Source organism: Aspergillus nidulans, chromosome VI, assembly GCF_000011425.1.
Source record: "Aspergillus nidulans FGSC A4 chromosome VI".
NCBI lineage: Eukaryota > Fungi > Ascomycota > Eurotiomycetes > Eurotiales > Aspergillaceae > Aspergillus > Aspergillus nidulans.
The window spans coordinates 946,204-973,039 of NC_066262.1; the positions used below are offsets into that span (position 1 = coordinate 946,204).

Genomic DNA, 26,836 nt, shown 5'->3' on the forward strand with positions numbered 1-26,836 from the left:
TCGTCCAGCAGCACAGCCGTAAACGATAAGCAAGCTTTGTTTCTTGTTGGGTCGATCTATGGCCGCTATACTGACCCGGCCACTAGGTGATTCGCACGAACGTATGGGGTAGCATTAACGTGTCTAGGGTTTCTAGGGGGAACCGAGAACGAAGAAGTAGCCTGCCTTGACGGGCTGGGTACATATGAATTAAGTCTTGGAAAAATAGGTAGCTCTGCCAATACAGTGACTAACTATGTCGAGGTAAAATTCCACGAGCTTCCTCAAGGCAGCATGAGGGGCTTTGGTCGCCAAAACCAGCACCTATGTAGGTGGTGGGGCGATTGAAAATAAATTCAAAAAAACTAGTCGCGCCCGGGATCGAACCGGGAACCTTCCCGGTATTCTACTAGTAGTAGTAATGCTCACTTCAATGTGAACGGGAAATCATAACCATTAGACCACGCGACTCGTTGTTGAATAGTACCGTTTTCTTTTGTCCTATGTATGCCAAACTTATAAGGTAATGAGTTTCTAAAATAATTTCTGCGCAACAGGTTACCCCTCTGCCATCTACGAAAATGGCTCTGTCGCTGATGGATTCTTTCATTCACTAAACTGTATAGTACCTTATATGAGCGTGTGGGTTGTGCTGTGGTTCTAGCATATTCTGTGTTAATACAAGCTTCGCATCAATCGGCGCGAGGGTTTTAAGTGCGTGAACTAGTGAGAATATATTTTCGCCCTAGTTTCTCAACTAAGTGCGCAGTAGATACTTCGTATACACCTCATATGAGAATATTTGCTTGAGATGCCGCTACTTTACTGGACATGAAAGGCGACCAGTGCTGATATTATTGTTCCATAGGAAGCTGTTCGCGTGTTACGACACCCGTTTGCTAACCTGACTACGAGCGTATACCGACAGAGATTAAAATCGAAACCTGTCATGAGCAGCAGGCTCGAAACTCATTAGAGAATATGAAAATGAAAATACTAGAAAATTGTTTATAGAATGACACCCGTATGTAGAACCAGCCGTTTGGCGGTCTTACCCTCTTTCTTTTTGGTAACGCAGACGTCCCACTTTTCTGCGCAAGTGAATTTCATGCTGCGGTGAGCGTTATATAGGTTGCGTTGCTACAGAGGGTCAGATAAGACCCCTGGTACGGGAATATGAGGTGTGAGAGAACGTTGTTTACTCACTAGGGATGGAGGCATAAAAAATGCGTTCAAGCCAGTGAGAGAGAAGAATATTATACAGAAAAGAAGCAGATAAAGCAACCTATATCTAGGAAAAACGGTGGAATCTAGAGAGGTACAAGAGGGGTATTTACGGCTTGCTGTATTGTACTTGTCTGAGGTCCAAACTGCAAGGATAAGCACGCTTCATGCTTGCCTTCAAAGTCACAGAGCTTGTGTATTAGGGGTCTTGTTCCTCTAAACATATTCAAGCGTATCAAGGCGGCGCCCAAGACATATACTCTAGGGGGAAGGGCATCCTTACATACCGAGTCAACTAGCTAGGAGCCGCTCCTGAAAGCTCTCCAGATCACTCTGCGTTACATGTGGATATGGCGTCTTTAGCCCACTGTAGCAATAGACATACAACACTGGTAATTGTAGATGTATACATTGACATTGTACAGACATTGGTCCCGCCTCGAGATAAACACCACCACATAAGTCGTTGTATCGCGAGAGAAATTTACTTTCTCTCGAGTTGCATACCTTAGCATTTAACAAATGCGTAATTTGACCCTCGCAACTGACCATATCAACAATCATCAGCTGGCTTGCCGGCTGCGTTCTGGTGCCATAAAGTGGTCTGCTCAAATTCAATTAGCAGGAACGGCATAATAAGTTTGATAGGAGAATACATACCTGTCACTGAAAGGGTGCCACACCTATTGTTCGATGATGTGTACAGAAAGTCATTATTTCGCGCACCCGCTGTAGATAAGAGCCCAGCATCGTAACAGGGAGCCCACAAGGGCGATTTGTTTGCGAGAGAAGACTTCGTACAGACGTCAGCTGATAGAGCTGCCCCAAACCATAGGGCTGGAGAATTTACGTTTGCTAGTCCTACGCACAAGGACTCAAGCCGACAACAGGAATTGACCTCTCGAATCTAGTCATGACAGAAACATGCCCAAGAACTCCCGCTAGTATCCATATAGAACGCCTTCCATAACGAGGTGTGTTAGTCGTTACTCAGGAAGACATTGTCCTATAGTGAAGCTCCATGAATGGAGCAGAGATGGGGAAAAGGGAAAGTTAAAAAACGGGCTCTGGGCGATGGGGCTCTTACGAGCCACTTGTGGGAGTTCTGCAGTGACCCCTAAGTAAACCTCTGTCGAGAAGCCAGCAGTTGGCGTGAATTGTAGATAAATATTCTTTGACACTTGCCAAGATCGGAGGGGCGGCAGGGAAGATGAGATATAAGAAAAGAATCTGCGAATCGAGCTGCCGTTACTGCAACTGCCTCTCCGTCCTAATGCAGACTCAAAGTCTCCAGGAGTTTTGGTTATCTTCAATTCTGAAGTTGGGTAGCAGGGGACAAGAGATGGAGGCCGTCGATATCCAACGCCATACCAAAGAAGACGAAGAGCGGGGAGCTTTTGGTGATGTATTAATGGCGGCATTGGATTGAAAGAGGGAGACCCATAACTAGACCTAATGAGTTACCTTGAGATAGTCCTTAATTGTGCCTCGTCCGGCAATATTGAGGTTTCTCGGTGTTTTGAAAGTGACGAATCATTTGACATTCCTTACTACCCCCCACGGTGCATTTGACTGCCAAAAACATTGGGCATAAATAGTTGCAGTGCCTGAATCCTGTCGCATGTAGATCTTATATAGAAATGCTTGCTTAATGTTTCAGATTGGGTTTTTCTTTGGTGGTAAGACCCAGAGTCGGGTGGAGGGGTCTCCCTCGCTTACCGATTACGTTATTCAAGGGTTCTTCAATTGCTGCTGATTACCACGTGTTGATGGCACTGGTAAGGTGGCTGAAACGTGTCAGACAACGGTCAGTGCGTTTTGCATGCAGAGTCTTCACCTAGAGTTGATCGGCATGAACGGGGAGTGCTAATTATGGTACTCCCTGTAGCCCTAAGCCGCTTGCCTGCAGTCATCATCACTCGGTGCACATGGTGCTGTGCATTTGTCACAGAAATGCAGGGCCAACGCCATTAGTGCTTATGCTAGCTTCGTATCCTCACTACATGGAGTAGTCCTAACCGACCTTGTATATTCTGCTGACATTCTATTCAGGACTGACTTTTCTGGGTATAAAGGTACGTGCAAGTGCCCGCTCCAGGGCCCTGTAGCAGAAACCCTTGCCAATGAAGCCATCCATCATGTCGCCCCGTTTAAAGTCCCTGGTAGCCATATTCGCTCTCGTCTCACTCCCATATGCCCTATCCGTATCTTCCTCACCGTGCACCGAACTAGCCTCGCTTCTACCAGGCAAAGTCTTCCTCCCAAACTCCGCGACCTATAACTCATCAGGAAGCTCGTACTTCGCCCGTCAGGAGCAAGAGATCCATCCAGCCTGCATCGTTGCCCCATCCTCAGCAGAAGATGTATCCACCGCAGTTCAGCATCTCGCCAATCTCCCCAATTCAAACTTCGCTATCCGGTCTGGCGGCCATTCCTCCAACCCTGGCGCCGCCAATGCCCCTGACGGGGTTACATTCGACCTAGCCCAACTAAATACCATCACCGTTCATCCAGACACAGCAACCGTCGCCGTTGGGAGCGGCCTCTCCTGGCAAGAGGTGTACGATGTCCTTGATCCCTACGGCCTTGTTGTGCTCGGCGGCCGGACCGGCATCGTAGGAGTGGGTGGTCTCTTGACTGGTGGTAAGTCTTTAAGTCTACTATCTAAAACTCGGTACTAGCTGACGGCTAACAGGCGGCCTTTCCACATTCTCGCCGGAACTCGGCTTTGCCTGCGACAGTATCGTAAACATGCAAGTGGTTCTCGCCTCCGGCGAAATCGTTGACGCCAACGAGACGCACAACGCGCCTCTCTTTTCCGCGCTCAAGGGCGGACAGAATAATTTCGGCGTCGTCACGCGATTTGATCTGGCGACTTTTCCACAGGATGAATTCTGGGGCGGCGCAATCCAGTACCCGGCGTCCGCGAACGAAGCACAGCTGGACGCGTTCTGGAAGTTCAAGAACTCGACAGTCGATCCGTACGCGGAAGTCGAGCAGAGCTTTTTGTATAACGCGTCTGCGCCGTCTGCCAATCCGGAAGAAAAGTATTATAGCTCGAACAACCTGTTCTATACCCGGCCCGTTGCGAGTGTGGAAGATACTGTCCTGCGAGTGTTTACATCAAGCAACATCCATGAGCCGCAAGGGTATAATTCAGTGCGTGTGGCAAATATGTCGGACTTTGCGAGGGAGTTGTCGCTGTTTCAGCCGGTGGACCAGTAGTAAGTTCCCTACCATTCCAAGGGGTGTCCTTTTGAATCCACTGACGGGATATAAACAAACAGCTCCATCTACGCGACAACAACATTCCGCCTGTCCCCCACAATCCTGCAGCAGGTCCACGCGCTCTGGCGCTCCTTTACCAGCATGCAACCCCAGTCTAGCGTGCCGGGGCTCGTCTCCTCCCTCACATTCCAGACCCTGCCTCCTGTAATTCGCTCCTCGCGCAACAGTCTCGGCTTCCCGCCGAACTCACATCCCGAGGAAAACCTTGTCCTTGTGCTCGTCTCGAACTACTGGCCTGGCGGGGCCTACTCAAGAGCACTGCGTGACGGTACGCGGGCGCTGTTCGAGGAAATTGACGCGTTGGCCAGGAGCGAAGGGCTGGACGAGCGGTTTAGGTATATGAATTATGCGGCCGAGTGGCAGGATGTTGTTTCTGGATATGGCGAGGAAAGTGTAGAAGAGCTTTGGCGGGTTTCAAGGAGGTATGATCCAAGGGGTATCTTCCAGGAGAGGGTGCCTGGGGGGTTTAAATTGCCCAGGTAGATTGACGGTTGGGATAATGGCTGGAGATGGTAATTACGGGTCCCTTGAACGAAATGGGTATGGATGGTTGCCGATGATCTTTTCGTTATAGAAAGGATATAAATTTGTGAGAAACGAGACTAAATCACCATGCCCAAGCCCAAGCCCAAGCCAAATCTAACGAGCCTTGCTGCTTCTCACTAAAGAAGGCCCTGGAGACATACATACCATTGATAGTTGCCGAGCATTCATCGCAAGACTTTCCATACCTGGAAGATCCACATCATACCAAACCTCCATCTACTGACATATGCGGCACTAGTCAACCTAGATGACCAACCGCTCAATTGGACCTGAAAGGCCTCTTTAGAGGCGTGAGATCGCTAGCATCGTTAGTCATGCTGGTCGCAATAACAGGGCGCGAAACAATTGCAAGGTCCAAGCGAGCTTGCTGCAAGTAGACGTAGGGGCCGTTTTTGTCCTCTGCGAGGAGGGGCAGGCGCAGAACGTTAGGGAGGGGGCGTTCTTTGGCACGTCCTTTGGCACACAGATAACGAGCTCCGAGCTTCCGCAATTGGGGGGTGTCCTGCAGAACAAAGACCATGCTAGTTATGTAGGAGGATGTGGATATGAGGTTAAGGGGTTATTTTGGGAGGTACGTCCTCGTTGGCATCCTTCAACTGGCGCTAGTGGGTTGCGGACTGGACGAGGCGGAAGAGTTGCTGGGAAAAGCGCCTTTAATTGAGGCGTTGCGTGCTGTGGGAGGGCATAAATATGAACGTGTAATCGGAAGCTCTGAGAAGGCTACAATGTGAATGGCAAACCAACTAGTAGTTTGCAAAGATGGCGGAAGGGTTAGTGGACTGCGTGTAGATAATCTGGAATTACGGAGTTATTGTGATGCTGACGAGAGTCGACGGGAATGTCTGCTAAGTAATTGACAACCAGCCACCTATGGTCCCGACTGCTGCTAGGCACAAGGAATGGAGAATATCTGTGGGTTCATCCCACAACTTCAATACTTCTAAAGAGACAAACTGCGTACAACAACGAGTCTGCGAGGCGAATAGGGTTTGCCTGATGAATAGAGCAGATCTAGCAGCATTTTTCTTTGACCATCAACGCTAGGAGTGCTTTTTGTTCAAGTTGGCAGCCAGAACATCAAGATCGGTATTCCGCGACACAGCGTTATCCTAGAACAGTCAGCCAACAACCCAGGAATAGAATAGACAGTCAGAAAGCCGCCGGGCGAGCTCACCAGGAAAGACCCCGGGAGAAAAGAAGTACTGAACCGTAACATGCCGGCACCGCTCCCACACCAGAACTTTGATGAGCTGCCATTTGTGATCTCAGTAACGACCTTCTTGCTATACGTCATCAGGTCCTCGCGAGCGTTTCCATCGCCTCCTTGCGCACGGCTAGCGATTGTCTGTTCGATAGGTTTGTAAAGCGAATCCTCAGGGAGCTTAAAGTCACCGAAGTACGTCTGTCCCATTGTCTTGACCGCGCCGGTGACGACCGATAGGACGCGAACGTGGAAAGGCGCCAGTTCGAGACGGAGGGTTTCAGCGATGAGTTCGATGGAGCGTTTGGAGCCGGCGTACGTGCCTGATATCATGCGAGAGTCAGCTTCCAACCCTTACCCACGGTGAGAGACATGGTCCCTTCCAATAATTTTCAAGCAATATAGATAAGCGACGACGTACCCATGTAGGGAACATTGAGGTAGCCCGCTATTGATGTAATAAAGGCGATTGTGCCGCGAGCTGCGATCAGTAATGGGGCAAAAGCCTGGGTCAAGGCGACCGGCCCCCAGACGTTAGTTTCGTAGAGCTTCTTGGTAACCTCGATATCCTCATCGAGGATCGGCATGAAGTGATTGCGTCCGGCATTGTTGACCAGGTAGTCAAGCTTGCCGCCAGTATGTTTGGTAACAGCTTCCACTGCTGCAGTGATATGGTCCTTGTTGCAGACATCCAGAGTGAGCAGGGTAACGTTAGGAAGGCCGTGGAGCTTGCTCATCTTCTGGATATTGCGAGCCGTTGCAAAGACATGGTAGTCTCGCTGCTGAAAGGTCAAAGCAAGACCAGAGCCAATGCCGTCATCGCTGCAACCGGTGATCAGGACGGTTTTTCTAGACGCCATCTGGACTTTTCAGTTGATTTGGAGTCGCTCCAAAATGGAATGTGCTTCGATGTGTTAAGAGTAGAACCAGGGCGCTCAGGAACAGACTGGAGGGCAGAAGGATTACCGGAATGGGCCCGCGGTCTTTGTTCGATACCCTAGCCCCAATCCGAAATACAGTCAGAAAGACAAAGAGCTGCGTTACACAACCAATAAGGTTACCATGGATCGGCGGATTTGCTGCACGAGCATACGTTGCTTACTCGGGTCTGTCCAGCCACTCAACGGTTATCTTTACGCAAGGGGGAGGGGTGAAGGAGGGGTGGAGGGAGGGGATTCTGCTGGTCCGGACACCACGCTAATGTTGTGTTACCCAAGGCGCACGACCCGCGTCATATGATGATTCGACAGCTAGCAGGCAGCGACGCAGTTAAGCAAACAACTTGTACCCCCCGGGCACCGCACTCTGAAATACGCCCTCCCGGTCATATTTACGACTGGCAGCCTGGAGTGCAGCCCTGGCCTGTTCCCCATACCCACCTATCACATCCTGGCTGTCATCGGCATAATTCAAGTACTTGAACGGGCGATACACGCCGGCCGCCCTAGTAATCTCCTCAATCGACCGGATCAGGTCATTGGCTGCGTTTCGCACTACTGTACTGTCCTCTGGACTTGGGAAGAAGGCGACCAGGATGATGATATTCAGCCGCTCATCCCTGGGATCCAATCCAAGACTATTCTCACCGTTCAGCGCCGCGCTGGGCTGGAAACTCATGTACCAGTTCATGTTTTCGACGGCGGAAACGGCGTGGCAGGATCTGTTGAACTCAGAAACGATGGGTGCATAGACCGACGGGTCGTGGGCAAAGGTCGTGGTAAAGTATAGGGTACTGTAGCTATTAACATCTGGCGCAGTCAATTTGATATCTCGGAGAGAATGACCTACTAGAAGCCTGGAATCTGATACCGATCCTCCTCCTCAGCAAAGTCCGCCATTGTGGTGATTCGCAGAGTGCTGTGAAGCGTGGTCGTGTTGTTTATGAAGGACTGCAAGACTGGAGGGTGGGGATGAGGCTTCGCGTACAGGAGGATATTGGTGCCGAACAATACCCGCCGATTCGAGGTCCAGCCGTAGCTCTGGATCGGGTCCGCTAGACTGTCAACGCTTCTTGATTGCATGAAATCTGAATAGGCCCTGATCTGGCGCGGCACCTCGCTCTCAGGGTAAGCCATGAACCCGCCCCAGATCCCGTTGGACGGATGAGCAGCCATGGTGAACTTGGTGACCACGCCAAAGTTGTTGGATCCGCCGCGAAGAGCAACGAATAGATCAGGATATGACGTACGCGAAGCCTGGACAATTTCACCACTTGCAAGGACCACCTCGACTTCCAGGACATTGTCACAGCCCCAACCGGTTGCTGGACCAAGCGCAGAGAGACCGCCGCCAGTCAGATACCCGCCGACCCCGATCGAGGCAGCCCGTCCACCGGTAACGGTAATGTTGAGCGGATCGAGCACCTTGTATACCTGGCCCCAGGTTGCGCCGGTTCCAATCTGCACTTTCGATCGGTCGCTGCTCAGGTCTATATCGTTCATAGCGCGAAGATCGATCGTCACGCCGCCATGGATATTTGCGGCGCCGCCGGGGATCATATGGCCGCCGCTGCGGATGGCGAACTGCTGGCCATGGTCATGATAATCGCGCGCCAGGAGCACGATTGCTGCAGATAGCTCTTGCGCGGTTGTTGGCTGGACGACACAAGCCGGCTGGAGGTTCTGCTCTTGAAAACTGAAGTAAGAGGAGACCGACTCCTTGTATTCTGCAGAGCTGGAGGCGAAGACTCGGTTGTCTAAAATGGAGGCTAAGTTATCGCAAGTATCATGGTGGCGGTAAAAAGGGTGCTGAGTGAAGGTGATGGCTGCCCATACACCGAGGACGCCGACGGCATACGGGACGTAGGAGGCCATAGATCTTACTAGTTTGGCAATAAAAGTGAATTTTCTACCCAAGTTGCTCTGCATAACGGGCGCCTGAACGGAAAAAATGCTGCTTACGGTGCTGTTTGCCCTCCTTCCCCCCCCTCGACAGGCCCCTTGCCTACCGTATATGCAATTACTAATTACATGATAATTCGCTATTGGGTCCGCGGACGTGTTGTGCAACGTAGGGGCGATGCAACATTGCTGATCTAAAAATGGGACCCTGTCGGCTCCTCTCTGCTGACCCTAATGCTCACCCCTCCTTCCGTTGTCAACTCAGTGGCGGCTGAAATTCGGCAGGATATAATCTGCAGCAGGGGCTGAGCCAAGTAGAAATATTGAGTAGTCCCGGCTTATCATCAACATAAGCCCTCCTCTATCTCCATATCGCGATGTGGAACAGGATCTGGGACAGGAAGCTTATACTGTGGATATTTTAAAATGGCTGCAGCATTTGCGAACATGACCGCAGAGGAGATGGCACGCACCCCCGTGGGCGTGCCGCCGCCTGGAGTCGTCCCCAATCTGATTGATCCACCGTCAATAGGACACCTGCTCATCATTATCGGCAGTTGTGCCATGGGTGTTATGGTTTTCGCCGCAGGGCTCAGGTTTTACACGCGGTTGGTGATTCAGAGAGCCTTCAGAGCGGATGACTGTAGGTTTATCTAGTGCCCTGTAACTGCTCATACTGACCGATAGCAGGGACTGCGCTCATTGGAGTTGTAAGAGGATTTTCCTTCCATGCTATATGAGTTTCTACTCACAATCTCTTAGCTTGGCACTTGCGCCTATTTCGGGTTCTGCGTTTACGGTAATCACGCCTCTCATCAAGCAGGATACCTGGCTAACTACGACAGCGGCAAGGAATGGCTACGGTACCCATATGTATAACTTGTCGGTTGCGCGTTTTTTGGGTGATGGTTTTATCATTGTCAGTGCTCGGTGCCTATTTGATTCTCAGGATCGCTGACCAGAATAGGCCGGCTTTCTGACAAACTGGACCACAACGGTGATCTGGGCCTTCATCAAAACGACCTTCCTCCTGATGTATCTGCACATCTTCCGACCTCTAGCACTTCAGCGCTTCGCAATCTACCTTGGGCTTGTTGTCAACTGGACATTCTACACTATCATCCTCATTGTGACGCTGTATTTTACCTCCCCGGCGCCCGGTCAAAGCTGGGCCGAGTCGTTCCTATCTCCGCGCTACGCCAGAATAGACGAGTGGATGATGCCTATCGCCGCGGGCAGTTTGGTCCTGGATGTGTACATTCTGCTCCTCCCCATCGCCTCTGTGTGGCGGCTGCAGATGTCAACCAGGAAGAAGCTGGGTGTGTTGGCCGTCTTCGCTACCGGTTTTGCGTGCGTTGTCTGCCCCGGTTCTATTTTACCCTGATTGGGCTCGTCAACTAACCAATCCATGGGACTTGTGTAGTGCCTGCATCGCATCCTCGTTAAGTATTTACTACAAACACAAGCTCTACCACCACAGCGACGACTTCAGCTACTACACCCTGCCGGTGCTGATTATGTGCATAATGGAAATGTGCGTGGGAATCACAGCTAGTTGCATGCCCTCCATGGCGCTCCTCTTCCGCAGCGAAAACCACCCGTTAAGTCGGCTGTTTGTGTCGGCGCGAAGTTTACTGGGAAGTGGATCAGAGACAAGCCGAGACCACCATACAACTAGATTTAGTCGCGCTCTCAAGCCGTGGGACTTGGATTCGCCGAAAAAACGGCCGTATCTGAATATGAGTTTGGATTCGTACCAAGTAGACCCCGACTCGTCGGCTATCAAGACGCAGATTCACAGTAGCGGGGAAGACAGAACGGTGCTGGAGAATGGAATCCAACAGAGACATGAATTGGTGCAGGAAGTGGAAATGCAGTCGGTACACTCGAAGACGGGATTGGTACCTGCTAATAGTAGGCGTCCTGGTGAGCCTTAGGTTGTCTAATGCCCTAGCCTGTATGCAGATATTATGTGATCGAATCTACATATTGCTCAAAAAGCCTAAACAGGTTGCCTCCGCCGATAAGGCTATGGGTCTCAAATATTAACCTGCAGGCAATAACCAAAAAGCAGGAATGTGCTAGAATTCCTAAGTGTGCAGGCTATGAGCCCCGGAGGGTATGTGACAAGTAGACTGCTGATACACAGCATACTCTGGCCCAACGTAACCAAGCACGCTAATCTTCACCTAAAGCCGCTGTCTCCCAACAGATGCAGCTGCCTGAATAGAGAAGCCCTAACTTTAGACCCCTCACGGGATACCCCATCAGGCGATTACAGCGGAGACCACTCCGACAGTTTCGGCCCCAGAATTCCTGTTTCGTGCTGATCGCCAAGATATTTGTCGACAGATTAAGCCAACGAGCCGTTAGACTGCAGCCGTAAGCATGACCACATTAACTACCCATTCAACAGTGGTTTCGCCACAAGCACTCTGCATACGGTCTGCAGCTGTAATACTCCGCTGTGCGGGCAAGTTTTTGCTTTTTCCAACTCAGCACTCGCATACTCAGCGCTTACATCTTGGCTACACGGGTGAGAGGTGTGCTGGAACGCTCTGGGCAGAGATAGCGCTATGCTCAGCTGGATCTTCCAAATCCTATTTACTCACAATGTTCAATGCTCAGTGCGTTTCTCCATTGTAAACATTAGCAGATCTGTCACGATGATTGAAATGCTTTCTACCTGGCTCTTCGGAACGGCCTGTGTGCTGTTGATACTGAACGAGGTATACTTCTCGCTGTTTCAGGTACGAGCTGCCGGCCACTTCCCTTTTAGCTGCTAATAACGACAAAAAACAGCACCTCTCAACTTCGAGCATCCAGAAGATAGCCCGCGATTTTGTATGTAAGAGCTAGAGCTCGTCGGCTATCTGAAAAACAACGGATGTCTGACTATTTCAGTTAAACCACCGATACTACCGGCCATGGGCAGCAAAACCGATTCTCATCCCAGCAACAAGGGAGATGATGACCGAGCTCAGTGAGGCCACAGTGCTATCCCAAAGGGCTGTCTATGCCGACGTATGAATCCCAAAATGCTGATCACACCTCAGGTAAATTCTAACATGGACCAGATGTTTGGATTCAAACATACACTAAACAATCTCGACCACAATGAGATTAATACGAGGAAATCCCGCCTGTTCAGCCGTGTTTTGCAGGTGCGAGTCCCGGCTCAGTTTCGGGAACTATACCCGTGTCTCTATCGCAATCTGAGGGCTTTCCTGGACATGGAACTCCAAGCTGAAGGTCTGCTTGCATTAACTTTGTCGAATGCCTCTAATCTCGGTTGAGCAAGAAGGTACCGCATCTGCCAGACTCGCTTCGTTGAGTGAACGGCTTCTCTCACGCCTCATGGGCGTGTGGTTCTTTGGCGAAAACATCAGTGAGTGTCTCGGGCTCCCAGTTTGAGGAACAGAAATAACTCCATCGCAGCATCAGACCCACAATTCTGCGACGCCCTCTTGAATTATCCCCGGCAGATCAAGGCATGTGCGGCTGCGTTTCAGCTGACGCCAAAGTGGCTCGCATCGTATGTCAGAATCCAGAATAGTTAGGCACAGTATCCTAAGTGTGTATATTTAGTCCCGTCCACACTATAATCACTCGCCGTGGGAAAGCAATGCATCAGATTCAAAACACCCTCATTGATCTCTTGGCTACACGACTTGAGACCTGGGACGAGGTACCAGAGACTAAAAAGGTTCACACTTCCCCCGCAAAACCAATATATAATCTAACAAGATCCGTAGCTAACCCTCCTCTACCATTTATTCGAACTGTCGGAACCAAATCGCGATTACTGGACACCAGAAACACTTTCTCAGTCAATTCTGGGTCTCTGGCTTGCAGCCTCCCATCAGCCGTGGGTGAATTTGCACGCTATATTGCTAGAGCTGTGTGTGCGGCCGGAGTGGCAGGATGCACTGCGGAAGGAGGCCCTTGAGCATCAAGACGACCTTGCAAGCAAGATTGATCAGCTGCCACTGCTGGATAGCTTCATGAGAGAAACGGCGCGGTTCAATTCATTAGATAAAGGTAGGCCTGCCCTAATCTAAACCTGCCGCTGGTGTTGCTAACGGGATTTCTCAACTTACTTTCGAGCTCCAGCGGCAATCCGTCGCAAGGCCTTGACTGACTATACCTTTTCTACGGGATCGCCCGTTGTCCGGGCTGGATCAATACTGTGTGTATCCTCGTATGATCAGACGCGCAATGGCAAAATCTACCCAGACCCGGATCAATTTGACGGCATGCGGTTCCTCAACGGGCGCTGTGAGGATAAGTCATCTCGGTTTGCGGATGTGTCTGAGAATCACTTGATCTGGGGTTATGGTTCCCTTGCATGGTTTGTTACCCATCCCCTGTACTGGATGTATCTTAACCGTTTTCAGTCCGGGGAGGCATGCCTCCAGTTTTGTTCTCAAGATGATCATTGTCCATCTTGTGACTAGCTATACGATGCGACTGACTGACCCGAATGCGCCAAGGTGGTGGTCATGGGAGGATTTTACGATACCCTACGCATCAACTCGAGTACTGTTCAGTAAACGCGAGACGAGTGGTCTTCCTTGCTGACATGGGGACGTGGGAGGCCTGACTATTGAGCATCGAGAGCGGGGATATAATAGTTTAGCGGCACATGTACATCAGCCCTAGAGTTGCAGTTACACGGCAGTAGTATACATAAGCGGTTACACAAGATCCACTAATATCTCGGCACGAGCCACTTTATCACCAACAAAGTGTTCAGTTTGAAGTCCTATTGGCTACACCCATAATTGATGTATGTGCGATGATCTCCATCACCCGCAGCCCTGTCTAGAGCTTGAATAAGCGTGATGACGTGTCAGCATCTAAGTGGCTGTCAATAATTGAGTCCTCTGGATGCTGCTTAACCGCAGGGAAAGACGCTGGTACTCGTTTTCTGAGTCACTGGTGCTGCGGAGTAATCAACCCTTGGCCAACATACCAATACCGGAGTACGGCCCGACAGGGGGGTAAGAGGCTTCTGCGGCTGATGCGAGTGACAAGTAAGCAAACATTCTGGTAGTGATATGGTGTGACCAGCTGGGCAACTCTGGGCACTGTTAGGCGATGTACTGGGGCTATCTTCTAGACTGGTCCCAAACCTTGCAACGCTCCTGCTTTCCAACCTTGATGCCTCACACTTTCTACAATCTTCGTAGACATGGACATCCTCGACGTGGCTTCATCAGAGTTGTATACTCTCGTCCGGTCTCTGGTGACATCGCCAGTCTGCCAAGGTGTCCTTTTCAGCCTTTTGACCTGGCGGCTATGGCGCTTCACCATCAGTCCTACCCTCCAGCCTGAAGATCCCAAGGAGGCTCCGTATTGGATCCCATGTATGTTTATACCGAGCCCCTTGATACAATGTCTGACGGACCACTGATGCATTGTGTCCAAAATATGCAGTTCTTGGTACGGCGCTCCGAACTGGAATTCAATGAGCCGCCACTAACTTGGATATGCCAACTGCTCAGGACACATTGGCGCTGTAGCCAACTTCGATCGCGCAGTTGATCGCGCAATGTAAGTTGAACTTAGCTCTCAGACCAAAGGCTCGATTTAGCGACAATGGAATGAAAAGGCTTACCTACAACTTGCTCTATGCAGAAATCAGCTAGGCAACACAAGGGAACCATTCGCACTCACCCTTGCGGGGAAAACTATGTACATCATTGCAGACCCGAAAGATGCGGCAGAGCTCATTCGAAACTCGCACAGTCTGTCTACGCTCACGACAGAACTGTATACGAGGATGGGGATTCCACAGGCTGTTATTGAACGGCTGTTCACCGTTTATCCAGACGCACCGTTTAACGCGCGGAGCAATGCTCGTCCCGTGCACGCGACAGACGCAATGATTGAGATGTACCGCGCGCATCTGTCTCCGGGTGCCCAGCTGGATGAGTTCTTGGAGCGGGATGTCACAAAGCGTATTTTGAATGCGTTCGCGAAGATTCCTGGCCTGTTTAACAAGGTAAGTCGAGACTCCGGCGGGCCCGCCGTAGTTTCGTTACATAAATTGTGCTGTGAAGCATTCGTAAAGGGCATCGTAGGCGCATACTACGGAGACCTCATCTTCAGCCTCAACCCAGGATTCATTGCGCAGTTTATGGTTTGGGAGAAGGTGAATTGGAAACTACTCTTTGGGCTGCCAAGTTTTCTGAGTGGCGACATGCTCGCTGCTAGGAAAGGGCTGGTCGATGGCTTCGTTGCATACTTTGCTCTTCCACGTGCGGAGCGCGGGCACGAGAATTATTGGGTAAAAGGCGTGGAGGACTCCCTGCGGTGGCTGAATGTCAGCAATGAAGATATTGCGAGGATATTTATGCTTCAGACCTGGGCGTGAGTTTTGCCATCGCCTTTCCGATTCGCGGCCTGCTAAACAATTGACAGGATCCTAGGCAACATGTACAAAATGACATTCTGGCTTGTCGCGCATATTCTGCACGACGCGGCCCTCGTTAACGCCATAACCGCTGAGGTCCGGCCGGCAGTCGGAGTGATGACAATAGGACAAGAGCAAAAGATCGAGATCGACCACCACTATCTCTCAGAACAGTGTCCCAAGCTGGACTCGCTCTTCAGCGAGGTTCTGCGGCTGACCTTGACGGCCCCGATGGCGCGCGATGTATCTGAAACAACGACCGTTGGGGGCCGGCGACTACGTGAAGGGAACAGGGTTCTGGTATGCTTGCTAAACATTCAATGCAGATATAATCTTCATCATAATACCAATTTGTCTAACTGTGCCGCCCGGACAGGTCCTCTACCGCCAACTCCACCTCGACCGTGCAACATGGGGTCCAACACCGCAAACGCTCCAGCCTGACCGTTTTTTAATCGACAGTGGGCTCAAGTCCAGCATCGCATACCGGCCGTGGGGTGCAGGAAAGCATATTTGCCCCGGGAGGTTCTTGGCAAGAAGCGCAGTTTTTACGTTTGTTGCATATTTGCTTGCCGGGTTCGAAGTTCGTTTGCGGGAGACTGGGACTGGGAAGAGCACCAGGAGTGCTTTCCCAATGGCAGATATGTCGAGGCCGTCGCCCGGAATCGCAAACATCGCGGATGGGGAGGATGTCTTGATAAGTGTGATACGGAGGGATAGGTCTTCGTAAGATTAGGGAGCTGCATCCTAGGGCTGCCAAGATTAGGATATTACTGACACAGCGGGCAAAGTCATGTTTATGCCAATGTTAGAGCATCTTAAAGTGTAGAATTCTTAAAGGAAAAGGTAGTCTGTTGCCTCTGTCTCGCTTTCTATGATCTCTCCTACATGAAATAACCATACAGCATCAACAAATTGTCAGTATAAGAATCCTTCATATCCTATATGATGATGTTCAATTGAATGAATTAGCTAATAGGAATTTCAGCAAAGTACTAGAGCCTATTTTCTGTATATTTTGAGTTTAATGTGGAGATTATATACATAATTTTATAGCCGTAACAGTTTCGACAATGCTGCTGCCTATCTGCAACCCACCACTGCCGATTTGACAAACCAAAATCAGATCCAGCTAGTACAACACTCATCGTCGAATTTGGTGAGTGCAAATAAAATTAAAATAAATCAACTCCGTCCATATCTGGTCAGCAAAGACGTCGCGCGCCCTTCTCCGAGAGGGCCGGGCCGCGAATTGAGAGCAGCAGGTTTGCTAACATAGCAGTGTGGAATTGACCATGCATGTACAAAGGTGCTCTATGGATGAATGTGGAGGATGCACTCATGGGGATTCATAGCTGAGCTGCTGGGCGGAGGAACTGAGGATATTCAGCCAGTTTTTCTTGGAACCGGTCTGCTGGCATTAGCCAGATACGGGACTGTGATGGCTATAGTTGAAGATAATCAGGTAACGTTAAACTCGTCTTCGCTTTCAATTACCTTCTCGTGTTACGATCCTGAATGCACAAGCATGGAAGAATATAAAATCATTAGTATGCGTAGTAGGGTATCCTAATTATGCAACGCGTAAAGAGCCTCAATCAACCTGAACTCCATTCAATCCAATCATGCCCGCGAGCCAGAGCCGAGACCACTCCCATCACTCACATCCCATGTGCGAGTCTCACGGATGATGCCGGTGCGACTAGAGCAGCTCCGGCTATCCGCATACCCATCTGCATCCGCATCCCACCCATGTGACGACGCCGCCGCCTCAACAGTCGTCTCAGACTGCCCTACTGTCACGGGAACAAGCTCGTAGTGGTCATCGCCTCTGACGCGATTACCGCGGCTTTGTTGGCCCCTCGAATACCCGGAAGACCGAGATGCCGATGCTTGGCCCTTCCCCCCTGTGCCCGCCGAAGACTGGTATTCCAGGCCCCGGATGCGCAGGCCATTCGACTTGAGCTGGTTCAGGAACGGGTTAACCTGGCCCCAACAAGCGGTGAGGATACTCATGGATTGCACGATCTGTGACGCGATCTGCGCGAGGCATGAGGCGTAAGTTGGGTCGTCGGAATCCGGGTTCCGGGCCTCGCGCGTAAAGACCATCTCGGCGATTAACGGGATGATGACGCTGGGGGTTTGTATTACTGTTAGCCTGATTCTGGCCTAGGGATTGGCATTCGACATAGGAGGAGGAGGAGGTGGTGGTGGTGGAAGGAGGGAAGGGGGGTAAGATAGTGCACTAACAATACTCTGGAGAGGAAAATACTGGCGAACATGAGCTTCTTCTTCCATGCCGCCTGGATGCCAAAGATCAGGAGGAGAGCCTGCACGATAATCGCGACATCGGTGGCGATGTTCGCCGCGGACAGGAAATAAGCCCAGGCGCACTGTAGACAAGATTCGCAACGGTCAGCGAAAGTTGCAGTGCATCGGCAGGATGGGTGTTATACGAGCTCAATTGGCGCCGGGCGTTACTCACCAAGTCAAAGCATTTCTGCCACCAGTAATCCCATGGATGTGGCAAGCGGCATTGGAACGCAGTGCCGATGATACCAGTGACACCGAGAAGGGCGATGACGGCCAGCAGGACAGCCGCCAGCAGGTGGTCTCTGTGCACTGGGGTCAAGTTGTGGATGAATGTTGAGAGCGAGAGCTTGGACAGGCAGAGGCTTGCGATATACAGGATAGAGGCAGCGTACTGGCACTGGCAGCGGTCTCAGTATAGTCAGGCCTAGGACTGTCGATCAGGTACTCAGCAATGAAATGGCCCGTATATATACCTTCATGACCTGGACGAAATCCGCACTTGCAACGGTCGTGAATCGGTCCCCATACCCGTGCGCTACTGCAGCGGAGATCGCGCCGGACTGTGCAATGCAAAGAGCCTGTGACGAGACTGTGTAAGATACTGAAGATCACTGGGTAGATATCCTCGGGTTCCCTTTGCCAGTGCGGGATACGTACCAAAGCTGCGATTATCAGATAATCATCGCTGGTCAACTGCCGGAAGACCCTGCACTTAGTCGCCACCCGAATCAGGACACTGAGCACAGCAACAACGACCAGGAACCAGGTGGTCACGAAAACGTCTGGGTCTCGGGTGTCGATGTTAGCGAATCTCCCCATGGCTGCTGGTCAGGCCCATTAACTGGGAATGGCATCGGCGCATGGCATCGGCACGAGGAATTGCTTACCATTTAATGTTAAAAAGTAAGAGTAAGACCGACCCGATGAGCATTGATAAAGCAGTATCATGTCATAGGGACAAGGATCCCACCCTGCGCCGTGCCGGAATCATTCACAAAAGACTGCCACTCGGGACCCTGTCCTGTACTCTGGACAGACCGGCCCCGCCCCGATCGTCTAATAGCCCACACACAGCAGACTAAATGAAAGGATCGCATCGCCTATGCTGGCCAAGACGCGGCGCGTAACGGAGTGGGCACCGGCTGGGCGCCAGGACGGCTGATCGACCGGGGTCTGAGCGAGTGATAGCCAAGCAAACTCTTAGGGCGCAGACTAGTGCTAGAGAATTCGGCCAGGATGAGACGGTGGTAAAAATCAGTGTAACGTGTTGCCCTATAAGCGTGGCCAGCCTTGAGCGCAATACTTATCGGCTCGGTTGGCTTCGTAGTACTAAGATACCCTTTCAAGAGATAAAGAAGCAAATACAGAGCATAAGTAAGTCAAATTCTCCGAGCCACCGAGGTTTAGATCTAGCTAAATCTCCGATGGGTAAAGACCGTGTCATTCCAGGACGCCAGCGGTCTGGCCCAGTACGCGTAACATGCCGTATGATTCACCCACCTAGGCCATTCGCGCTTTTAGTCCAAGATGGCGTTGCAGCCGGCGCCGATAGCCGGACAAGACCAAAGAAGCAATGGAAGCCTGCGCTAAGCTTGGTGTCAACCCGAGACTGGCCGTCAAGCACACAGTGGACCAGACAGGGGATGACAGGGTTTGTATATTAATGCGACTAAGACCTGGACGGAAGGTGGCTAACATGCTCGCGCTCATGCGAGCCGGCCCTTTGACTTAAAAATTGAGGCATGCCCGGGCATGTCTGGCCATGCGTAGGTAAACGACTCGCAGGCCGTGGACAGAGATGGCGTCACAGGAGCTCAAGCATGGTGCGGTCGCGGCCAGCGTCACGGTCCAGGACCGCGACGTCAGCGAACTGGCGCGATTGGGGAAGAAATCGGTTTTGAAGGTAGAGTAGAGTGTCCAGGACCGATCTGCCCTTTGCTCTCATTGCCTGCTCTTACAATTTCCGCCCAGCGAACGTTCGGAATTCTATCCACCCTCGGTTTCAGCTGCACTATCCTTGCGACATGGGAAGGGATATTCAAGTACGAGCTCCCCCTCGCGTGCATTATGTCCTCGGCTAATGGCTTTGCTTGCTCGCCAGCACTTTGCTACTACCTCTGTCAAAGTCAGTAACGCGAAACCCGGTACCCGTGGTGGAAGACAAGCAATTGACAGCGTCTGATCTAGTGGTGGTCCCGGAGGAGCCGTCTATGCGTTCATCTTCGCCTGGACAGGCACCGCGTGCTGCTTTGCGGTCCTATCTGAATTGGCCTCAATGTATATACCCCCCTCGCATTGCAAGTGGAGACTGACAGTGCAAGGGCGCCGACTTCTGGTGGTCAGTACCACTGGTGTGCAATGCTTGCACCGCCGAGCTATATGAAATTCCTCAGTTACATGACTGGCAAGTCTAACACTCAATAGCCATGGAGAATAACTTCTGATTTTAGAATTGTTCACAGGATGGGTCACCGTGATTGGATGGCAGGCTGCGTTCGCCTCGGCCTCGTTTATTGCCGGTACACAAATCCAGGGTGCCGTGCTTCTCTCTCACTCCAATTACGACGCCCAGCCCTGGCACGGAACTCTCATCATGTGGGCAGCAGTCGTGCTGGCATTGGGAGTCAACGTGGCTGGCGGGAAGCTTCTTCCGCGACTCGAGACCGTCATCCTCGTCATCCATATTCTGGGCTTCTTCGGCATCCTCATTCCGTTGACCTACATGGCCGATCACAAGTCCAAGCATGACGTGTTTCTGGACTTTGTCAACGACGGCGGGTTTCCCACCCAAGGGCTGTCCTGGTTCGTCGGCATGACGGGCTGTGTTTTCGCTTTTGCTGGAGGTGATGCCGCTGTGCATGTATGAGCCTGACCCTCTTGCTCCTCAAGGAGGATATGATAATACCAGATCTGACAAAATGCACCCATAGATGGCTGAGGAAGTGCGCGATGCGTCTGTGGCAATCCCGCGCGCGATCATGCTTTCGGTCCTCATCAACGGATCGCTCGGATTCGGCATGTTGATAGCAGTCCTCTTCTGCCTGGGCAACCTCGAAGAGGCCCTAAATACCCCGACCGGCTACCCATACATGGAGATCTTCCGTCAGGCGACGGATTCCGTCTCCGGCGCCTTGGGAATGACCTCAATCATCCTCATTATCGGCATCTGCACCATATTCGGTCTTCTCGCAGCAACATCCCGCCAGTTCTGGTCGTTTGCGCGCGATCGTGCTGTCCCTGGTTGGCGCATCTGGAGCAAGGTATCTGCCTACCTACCTGACTGCTTGCTTGTTTATGACACTTAACTGCCTACTAACACGTCGTCTCTTCATTCAGGTCTCGCCCATCAACTGCCTCCCTACCTACTCGATCCTCCTCACAATGAGCGTCACCTGCCTGCTGGGCCTGATCAACATCGGATCCAGCGTGGCCCTGAATGCGGTCGTCTCTATGGCCGTGTCGGGTCTGTACCTATCCTACCTGACCGTCGGCAGCCTGCTGCTTTGGCGCCGATGCACGGGCGCAATCACGCATTTCCAGAATGGCGAAGACGGAGTTGTTAACGTCCCCGGCGCAAAGCTGGTCTGGGGCCCGTTTCATATCCCCGGTATTTGGGGCACGATCGTCAACGGCTATGCGGTGATCTTCATGGTCATCGTGGTGTTTTTCAGTTTCTGGCCGTCTCAGATGGAGGTCGATAAGACAACGATGAACTTTAGTGTTGTTGGCACGGTGGGGACAATCATCTTAGCCATGGCGTATTATGTATTGAGGGCGAGGAAGGTGTATCAGGGGCCTGTTATGGAGGTTTCGCTGTAACCTAAGAGGCTGCGGAACTAGAGGGGCAGCTGGACGGCCGCATCTCCGTCAATTGGGAAGAGAAAGGGCTCGTATTACCGCGAGCCTTGCCAGTCGTTTGCAAAGAATATGTATGCACGCCGCAAATATGATGTCTTATCTCATGATGTATGTATATTGTGGGCTTCAGTCCAAGCGATTCCTTGTAATGCCCGCAGAATCCACAATTTGATATTAGCTGTTTCACCAGTAGATAGTATTGAAACCTTATCTTTGCCTCAGGCTTGACATCCAGATTGGCGCGTCGGAACGCTCTCAATTCCGAAACGATCTGCGCCTAAGATCGAACATCAGCTAGACCTCAAACACTAGATCGAAGATTTCCGACATACTATGTAAAGCGAATAGCTCTTTGAATTCGAAGACATACTTCTAGAGTCTCCGAGCCTTAAGTAGTATCGACTGCCTGGAATGACTAGTAAAGGTATCTCCGGCCTTATTTTCTCCAAATCCATGTGCTGCTCCAGATGGACACAGCTACACCATGCAGATAGGGCACTGGTTCCATTTCTCCTGGGGCCGACCTACTAATAGAACCTTTGTTTATAGAGAAAATCTCAAGTTGATAAGGAACCTTAGTGTATATCTTGCTGCAAGACACTATGTAGTCTTTGCGACGAGTATATGTGTTCAGAGAGCTTCTATATACATTATTGAAGCAGGTGGATTAACATTCAAGCTAAATCTGCACATGCTCCTCAGTAACAACCCACGTCCTCGTTTCCCGAATAATCCCTGTCTGGCTCGACTGACTCCCCTCATCCCAGCTGCTCACCCTGTTCTCGCCAATCGCACCAGTAACCGTTGTCTTTGTCGTCCCCGCCAACGGCAGATTATCAAGCTCATGTGTAGATGCGTTACCCGTTCGCCGCGCAGAGTGAGCATACTTTGAGCGCGACCGAGAGCGCGAGTACTGCGGGTTGCTGGAGGTGTTGTACCGGGTCATTCCATCGAGTCTCATCCCACTGGATTGTAGGCGTCTGAGCACGGGGACGAATTGTGGCGTGCTGGCTGTGACGACGCTTAGGCAGAGGGCTAGTTGCGCGCAGACAGCTATCGACCATGTCGCTAGAGTTGGGTCGGAGGAATTAATGGTGTTATGGGTTAGAACGCACTGGGCAATTAGAGTCGCGGGGACGCTGTCGAGACGATTATGGTCAGTTTCGTTTTTCTCTGTTCTGAGCGACGACAAGATGGGAGGGTCCTACAGGACTCTGAATAAGAAGACGGCCATTACGTTCGATTTCCGCTTCCATGTCGTTTGGACTTTTATCATTATGTGTATGCTTTGGACAATAATGGCGACCTCGGTGACGATGTTCGACGCAGCCAGGTAGATAAACCATGCCTCCTGGTCAATCGTTAGCCCGCCCCCAATATCCATTTAAATACGGTTTGATCCATACGCGATTGAAACACCGGTCATGAATGTAATCCCATTGACGCGGATGGCATTGGAATGCGGACGCGAAGATGCTGGATACGGTCCAGAGAGCGATCGCAATCTGCAGGGCGTAAAAAACTCGACGACTATGGTGTGCCAGCTGCTGGATGAAAACAAGAAAGGAAAGCTGTGAGAAGGCGATCCCAAAGATGTAAAAGAAATTGGCAGTGTATTGGGCCTTAGTTGGGCAATTGTCAATTAGCGGAAAGCCAGGAGACAGGACTGCTTGCGATATGAAAATAGGGGTGCTCACCTTGAGAATACCAGCTACTTGGCCTTCACTGAGCTGTTTGATATGTGTTCCATATCCCTCGTTCACTGCGATCGAGACAGCTATTGCCTGGCCGATGGAGGCTAGCTACGCGACTGTCAATCACACATCCTGTACTTCCCAGGTTGACTCACCATCGCCCCTAGGCTGTAGTAGTCGTCCCGAAAGAAGGTGCGGAATTTCCACCATTTCGTCGCTAGCCGAGCGAGCGTTCCCAGGATCAAGGTTACCAACAAGAAGCGAGTCAGCACAATTACTGCTGGTGCTTGGCTGTCTAGGGGATATCTCGACATATTGAGTGTGAGGTTGTGCAAGATTGCCGCTCCCCAGCAGGCAGAGAAAATTGATGGTTACTCGAGCAGCATCAATTTTGGTCGACGCAACCTTTGTATATTCGTTGACACATCGGGTTAATAAAAGACATTTTGCGCGTGAGAATACTGAAGGATGGTCAAATTACCACAGTCTGTTCAGCCCGCTATGCTAACGGGCATCGACCACTCGATTTGACTCGACACAACAGCCATGGGCATACTAAGACAGGAGGAATCAACGCCGCGCCACCCCTGCTTATTCTGGAACGACCGCCGGCTTTCGGGCACATGAAAAGACAGGGGTCTGAGTCGTCGTTATCAGTCCAACTGACCAGTAAGTCGATCCACCCACCACGGTTTCCTCCGGGAGGCGGGCTTCTGGGCATGCAGGGACGGCAAGTCCTGAACAATCTCGACGCATCGATCAATGCTACTTCAGCGGAGATTTGTTGCACCTCTCGCCCGCTCAATGGATGAAACAGTGAGTGATAGCCCGTGAAAGACGTGTTCCCCCACGTGCGGTGCCCTGATGAGTGTCCGGTACACTAGCGGATGGAAGAGAACAGAGAGAACATGTAAGTTCGGTCAAACCAGTCTATAATAGCTAGTTATACGGCGGGCTCTTCAAAATTTCCCGTCCAAACGGGTGAACCGGGCGGGAACAATAAAGTACGACCATCGTACGGCCATCTGCAAGCTATATGCCTTGGCACCAATCCCATTCTCCAAAGAGAGACAAGACAAGGATCACGAGCAGGGATCGAATGCTCTACGGCCAGCGAATGCGACGTTGCGCGCGGACTCGCTTCGCAATCGTGGCCAAAGTTCCTTCTTTCTATGGGCGAGGATTCGGGTTGAAACGGCCGTTAATCTATTCTCCCTCGCCTCGAATGAGGGGATGTAATTAATGGCCCCCGTTAGTTGGTCTCTAAACGACGGAGGTTTATCTCTCCTCTGCCAGCTTGCTCTTTTAAATCCCTGTTTGCGCCAAAACTGTGCAACCGGCACGCGCGTTGAATTTTTTGGCCCCTGGATTGTCACTTATCTGGCGTTCGGTCTGCGAATTCACAGTGCTTACTCTCGCAATGTCAGCGCGCGAGATGAAGGGCCTACACGCCGACCCCCGCGAACTCAATGGATCGGGAAGAGAAAAGACTTCTGATGATGTGCATCTTGCGAGGTTAGGGAAGAAGCAGGTTTTACGGGTCAGAATAAGATGGTCGCTCGCTGATTATTTATCGCTGACAACATGTTTTAGCGGAACTTTGGCATGCTCTCTATGCTCGGTTTCAGCTGTACGATTCTCGTCACTTGGGAGGGTTTTACTTGGTATGTCTCGAAGCCCTTGACGACTATCTGATAGCTCAAAAAAGAAAAAATAATTGACTAATTGTCGCAGCTTATTCCTTCAGCCATTGACCAAGTTAGCCCTTCCGTCTCTCTTTGAAAAGATGTCTCACTGACAATGCAAAAGTGGCGGTCCTGCTGGAGCTGTCTATGGTTTCCTCTTCGTTTGGCTAGGCACAGCCTGCGTCTTTGTGGTTTTATCGGAATTGGCATCGATGTATGGGTGTCCCCTGCGTATTGTGGACGGAGAAGACTAAACTCGCCACTTAGGGCTCCAACCTCTGGAGGGCAATATCACTGGGTTTCCATGCTTGCCCCTCGTTCCTGCGTCAAGTTTCTGAGCTATATATCTGGTAGCGTACCTCTCCCAATTCGCGATTCAAGTCAAAACTGATCGATGTTTCTCGCTAGGATGGCTCACTGTGATCGGATGGCAAGCGACCTTTGCTACAGCATGCTATCTAACCGGCACAATGATCCAGGGAGTCTCTGTCCTGACCCACCCCGACTACACGCCTGCGTACTGGCATCCGACGATGTACTACTGGGCCGTTGTTGCATTTGCTGTAGGCATCAACATAGTCGGACGGAGTGTTCTCCCCAGGCTGGAAGGTCTGATCCTTGTGGTTCACATCCTCGGTTTCTTCGCCGTGATAATCCCTCTGGTTTCACTTGCCGAGATCACCTCCGCCAAGGACGTATTTACCGAGTTCGTTAACCAGGGCGGCTGGTCATCGGATGGCCTGTCTTTTTTTGTTGGTCTTATCGGATGCGTGTTCGCCTTCGCAGGTGGCGACGCTGCTGTTCATGTGAGTCAACTACAACACAGGTCTCCAAGTGACAACGGCGTTGACCCGTCCAGATGTCCGAAGAGATCGAAAACGCTACCGTGATAGTTCCCCGGTCCATTTTGCTCAGCGTTCTCATCAACGGCATGCTGGGCTTTGGCATGGCCATTGCGCTGCTTTTCTGCCTCGGTGATCTCGATACAGCGCTGGCGTCTCCAACTGGATACCCGTTCATGGAGATCTTCCGCTCTGGAACCAACTCTGTGGGCGGCGCAGCGACAATGACGTCTATCATTATTGTCGTCTGTATCTGCTCGTCTACGGGTATGATGGCCGCGACCTCTCGCCAGCTCTGGTCGTTCGCTCGTGATCGAGGTGTGCCGGGATGGAAGATATGGAGTTATGTGCGTAGTTTCCAACAAACTGGGCCCATGGAATGCTGCTGACAGCTTTAGGTCTCTCCAACAACTGCTATCCCTACGTGGTCCGTTGTTCTCACAACAACGATCGCGGCTCTTCTCGCGCTGATCCCTATCGGCTCCGCCGTCGCCTTCAACGACCTCTGCGCCATGTCAATCTCCGGTCTCTACCTGTCCTATATCCTCGTGGCCTGCCTTCTCCTCTGGCGGCGCGTAACGGGGTGTATCTCAAAAACTGCTGAGGCTGATGAGATAGTAAACACAATCGGCGCAAGGCTGGTCTGGGGTCAGTTTTATATCCCTGGAATCTGGGGTGTGATTGTCAACGTCTTTGCTATCATTTATGCACTGATCGTGGTCTTCTTCAGCTTCTGGCCACCCTATGCGGAGGTCGAGCTGGAGACTATGAACTTTAGTGTTGTAGGGACCGTCAGTGTAATAGTTCTGAGTGTCTTCTATTATCTTGTGAGGGCGCGCCATGTGTACAGGGGGCCTATTATTGAGACTAGCCCGCTGTAAATAGGACACGCTCCAAAGAGATTCGTTGTGCCGTATAAAGGCACCCACGTCTGTTACCATGTATCTA

General features: G+C 51.2%; 8 protein-coding genes across 8 annotated transcripts, besides 1 other annotated feature; 4 read left to right on the forward strand and 4 right to left on the reverse strand.

Moving 5' to 3' along the window:
• Positions 1–26,836: part of a sequence feature (contig 1.55 1613..492661(-1)) that runs on past both edges of the window.
• On the forward strand, positions 3,342–5,694 carry ANIA_03351 (FAD-binding oxidoreductase; the record flags this gene model as incomplete). The annotated part of the gene is made up of 5 exons (XM_655863.1): positions 3,342–3,846; positions 3,899–4,427; positions 4,491–4,913; positions 5,371–5,608; positions 5,644–5,694. 5 exons carry the CDS (start codon positions 3,342–3,344, stop codon positions 5,692–5,694), a joined length of 1,746 nt encoding a protein of 581 aa, XP_660955.1.
• On the reverse strand, positions 5,816–7,137 carry ANIA_10399 (SDR family oxidoreductase). The gene is made up of 3 exons (XM_655862.2): positions 6,660–7,137; positions 6,212–6,561; positions 5,816–6,146 (listed from the first exon to the last, which is right to left on the reverse strand). The coding sequence occupies exons 1-3, from the start codon at positions 7,096–7,098 to the stop codon at positions 6,078–6,080; spliced, it is 858 nt and encodes a 285-aa protein (XP_660954.2). The 5' UTR covers positions 7,099–7,137; the 3' UTR covers positions 5,816–6,077.
• On the reverse strand, positions 7,508–9,051 carry ANIA_10392 (FAD-binding oxidoreductase; the record flags this gene model as incomplete). Its single annotated transcript, XM_050612482.1, has 2 exons — positions 7,508–7,976; positions 8,027–9,051. 2 exons carry the CDS (start codon positions 9,049–9,051, stop codon positions 7,508–7,510), a joined length of 1,494 nt encoding a protein of 497 aa, XP_050468399.1.
• Positions 14,273–16,226, forward strand: ANIA_03349 (protein CYP659A1; the record flags this gene model as incomplete). The annotated part of the gene is made up of 6 exons (XM_050612483.1): positions 14,273–14,451; positions 14,719–15,085; positions 15,155–15,453; positions 15,505–15,604; positions 15,638–15,796; positions 15,873–16,226. 6 exons carry the CDS (start codon positions 14,273–14,275, stop codon positions 16,224–16,226), a joined length of 1,458 nt encoding a protein of 485 aa, XP_050468400.1.
• ANIA_03348 (uncharacterized protein) lies at positions 17,028–18,684 on the reverse strand. Its single transcript, XM_655860.2, has 5 exons — positions 18,467–18,684; positions 18,283–18,387; positions 17,982–18,206; positions 17,747–17,889; positions 17,028–17,630 (listed from the first exon to the last, which is right to left on the reverse strand). Exons 1-5 carry the CDS (start codon positions 18,626–18,628, stop codon positions 17,120–17,122), a joined length of 1,146 nt encoding a protein of 381 aa, XP_660952.1. The 5' UTR covers positions 18,629–18,684; the 3' UTR covers positions 17,028–17,119.
• ANIA_03347 (putative GABA permease) lies at positions 19,600–21,834 on the forward strand. Its single transcript, XM_050612484.1, has 8 exons — positions 19,600–19,712; positions 19,781–19,851; positions 19,911–19,934; positions 19,997–20,086; positions 20,131–20,213; positions 20,272–20,669; positions 20,740–21,069; positions 21,146–21,834. The coding sequence occupies exons 1-8, from the start codon at positions 19,608–19,610 to the stop codon at positions 21,626–21,628; spliced, it is 1,584 nt and encodes a 527-aa protein (XP_050468401.1). The 5' UTR covers positions 19,600–19,607; the 3' UTR covers positions 21,629–21,834.
• On the reverse strand, positions 22,347–23,675 carry ANIA_03346 (uncharacterized protein; the record flags this gene model as incomplete). Its single annotated transcript, XM_655858.1, has 3 exons — positions 22,347–22,871; positions 23,365–23,469; positions 23,517–23,675. The coding sequence occupies 3 exons, from the start codon at positions 23,673–23,675 to the stop codon at positions 22,347–22,349; spliced, it is 789 nt and encodes a 262-aa protein (XP_660950.1).
• Positions 24,782–26,823, forward strand: ANIA_03345 (putative GABA permease; the record flags this gene model as incomplete). Its single annotated transcript, XM_050612485.1, has 8 exons — positions 24,782–24,901; positions 24,955–25,025; positions 25,096–25,119; positions 25,171–25,260; positions 25,314–25,396; positions 25,455–25,852; positions 25,906–26,235; positions 26,287–26,823. The coding sequence occupies 8 exons, from the start codon at positions 24,782–24,784 to the stop codon at positions 26,767–26,769; spliced, it is 1,599 nt and encodes a 532-aa protein (XP_050468402.1). The 3' UTR covers positions 26,770–26,823.

Coding starts and splice junctions, on each gene's coding strand:
- ANIA_03347 (XM_050612484.1), top strand. CDS start 19,608: ATGGCGTCACAGGAGCTCAAGCATGGTGCGGTCGCGGCCAGCGTCACG. Junction 19,852..19,910: donor ACATGGGAAGGGATATTCAA/GTACGAGCTCCC, acceptor CTTGCTCGCCAG/CACTTTGCTACTACCTCTGT. Junction 20,214..20,271: donor ATTCCTCAGTTACATGACTG/GCAAGTCTAACA, acceptor AATTGTTCACAG/GATGGGTCACCGTGATTGGA.
- ANIA_10399 (XM_655862.2), bottom strand. CDS start 7,098: ATGGCGTCTAGAAAAACCGTCCTGATCACCGGTTGCAGCGATGACGGC. Junction 6,562..6,659: donor CCTCAATGTTCCCTACATGG/GTACGTCGTCGC, acceptor GCATGATATCAG/GCACGTACGCCGGCTCCAAA. Junction 6,147..6,211: donor TTCTCCCGGGGTCTTTCCTG/GTGAGCTCGCCC, acceptor TGACTGTTCTAG/GATAACGCTGTGTCGCGGAA.
- ANIA_03348 (XM_655860.2), bottom strand. CDS start 18,628: ATGGGGAGATTCGCTAACATCGACACCCGAGACCCAGACGTTTTCGTG. Junction 18,388..18,466: donor ATCTGATAATCGCAGCTTTG/GTACGTATCCCG, acceptor GTCTCGTCACAG/GCTCTTTGCATTGCACAGTC. Junction 17,890..17,981: donor GGCAGAAATGCTTTGACTTG/GTGAGTAACGCC, acceptor TCTTGTCTACAG/TGCGCCTGGGCTTATTTCCT.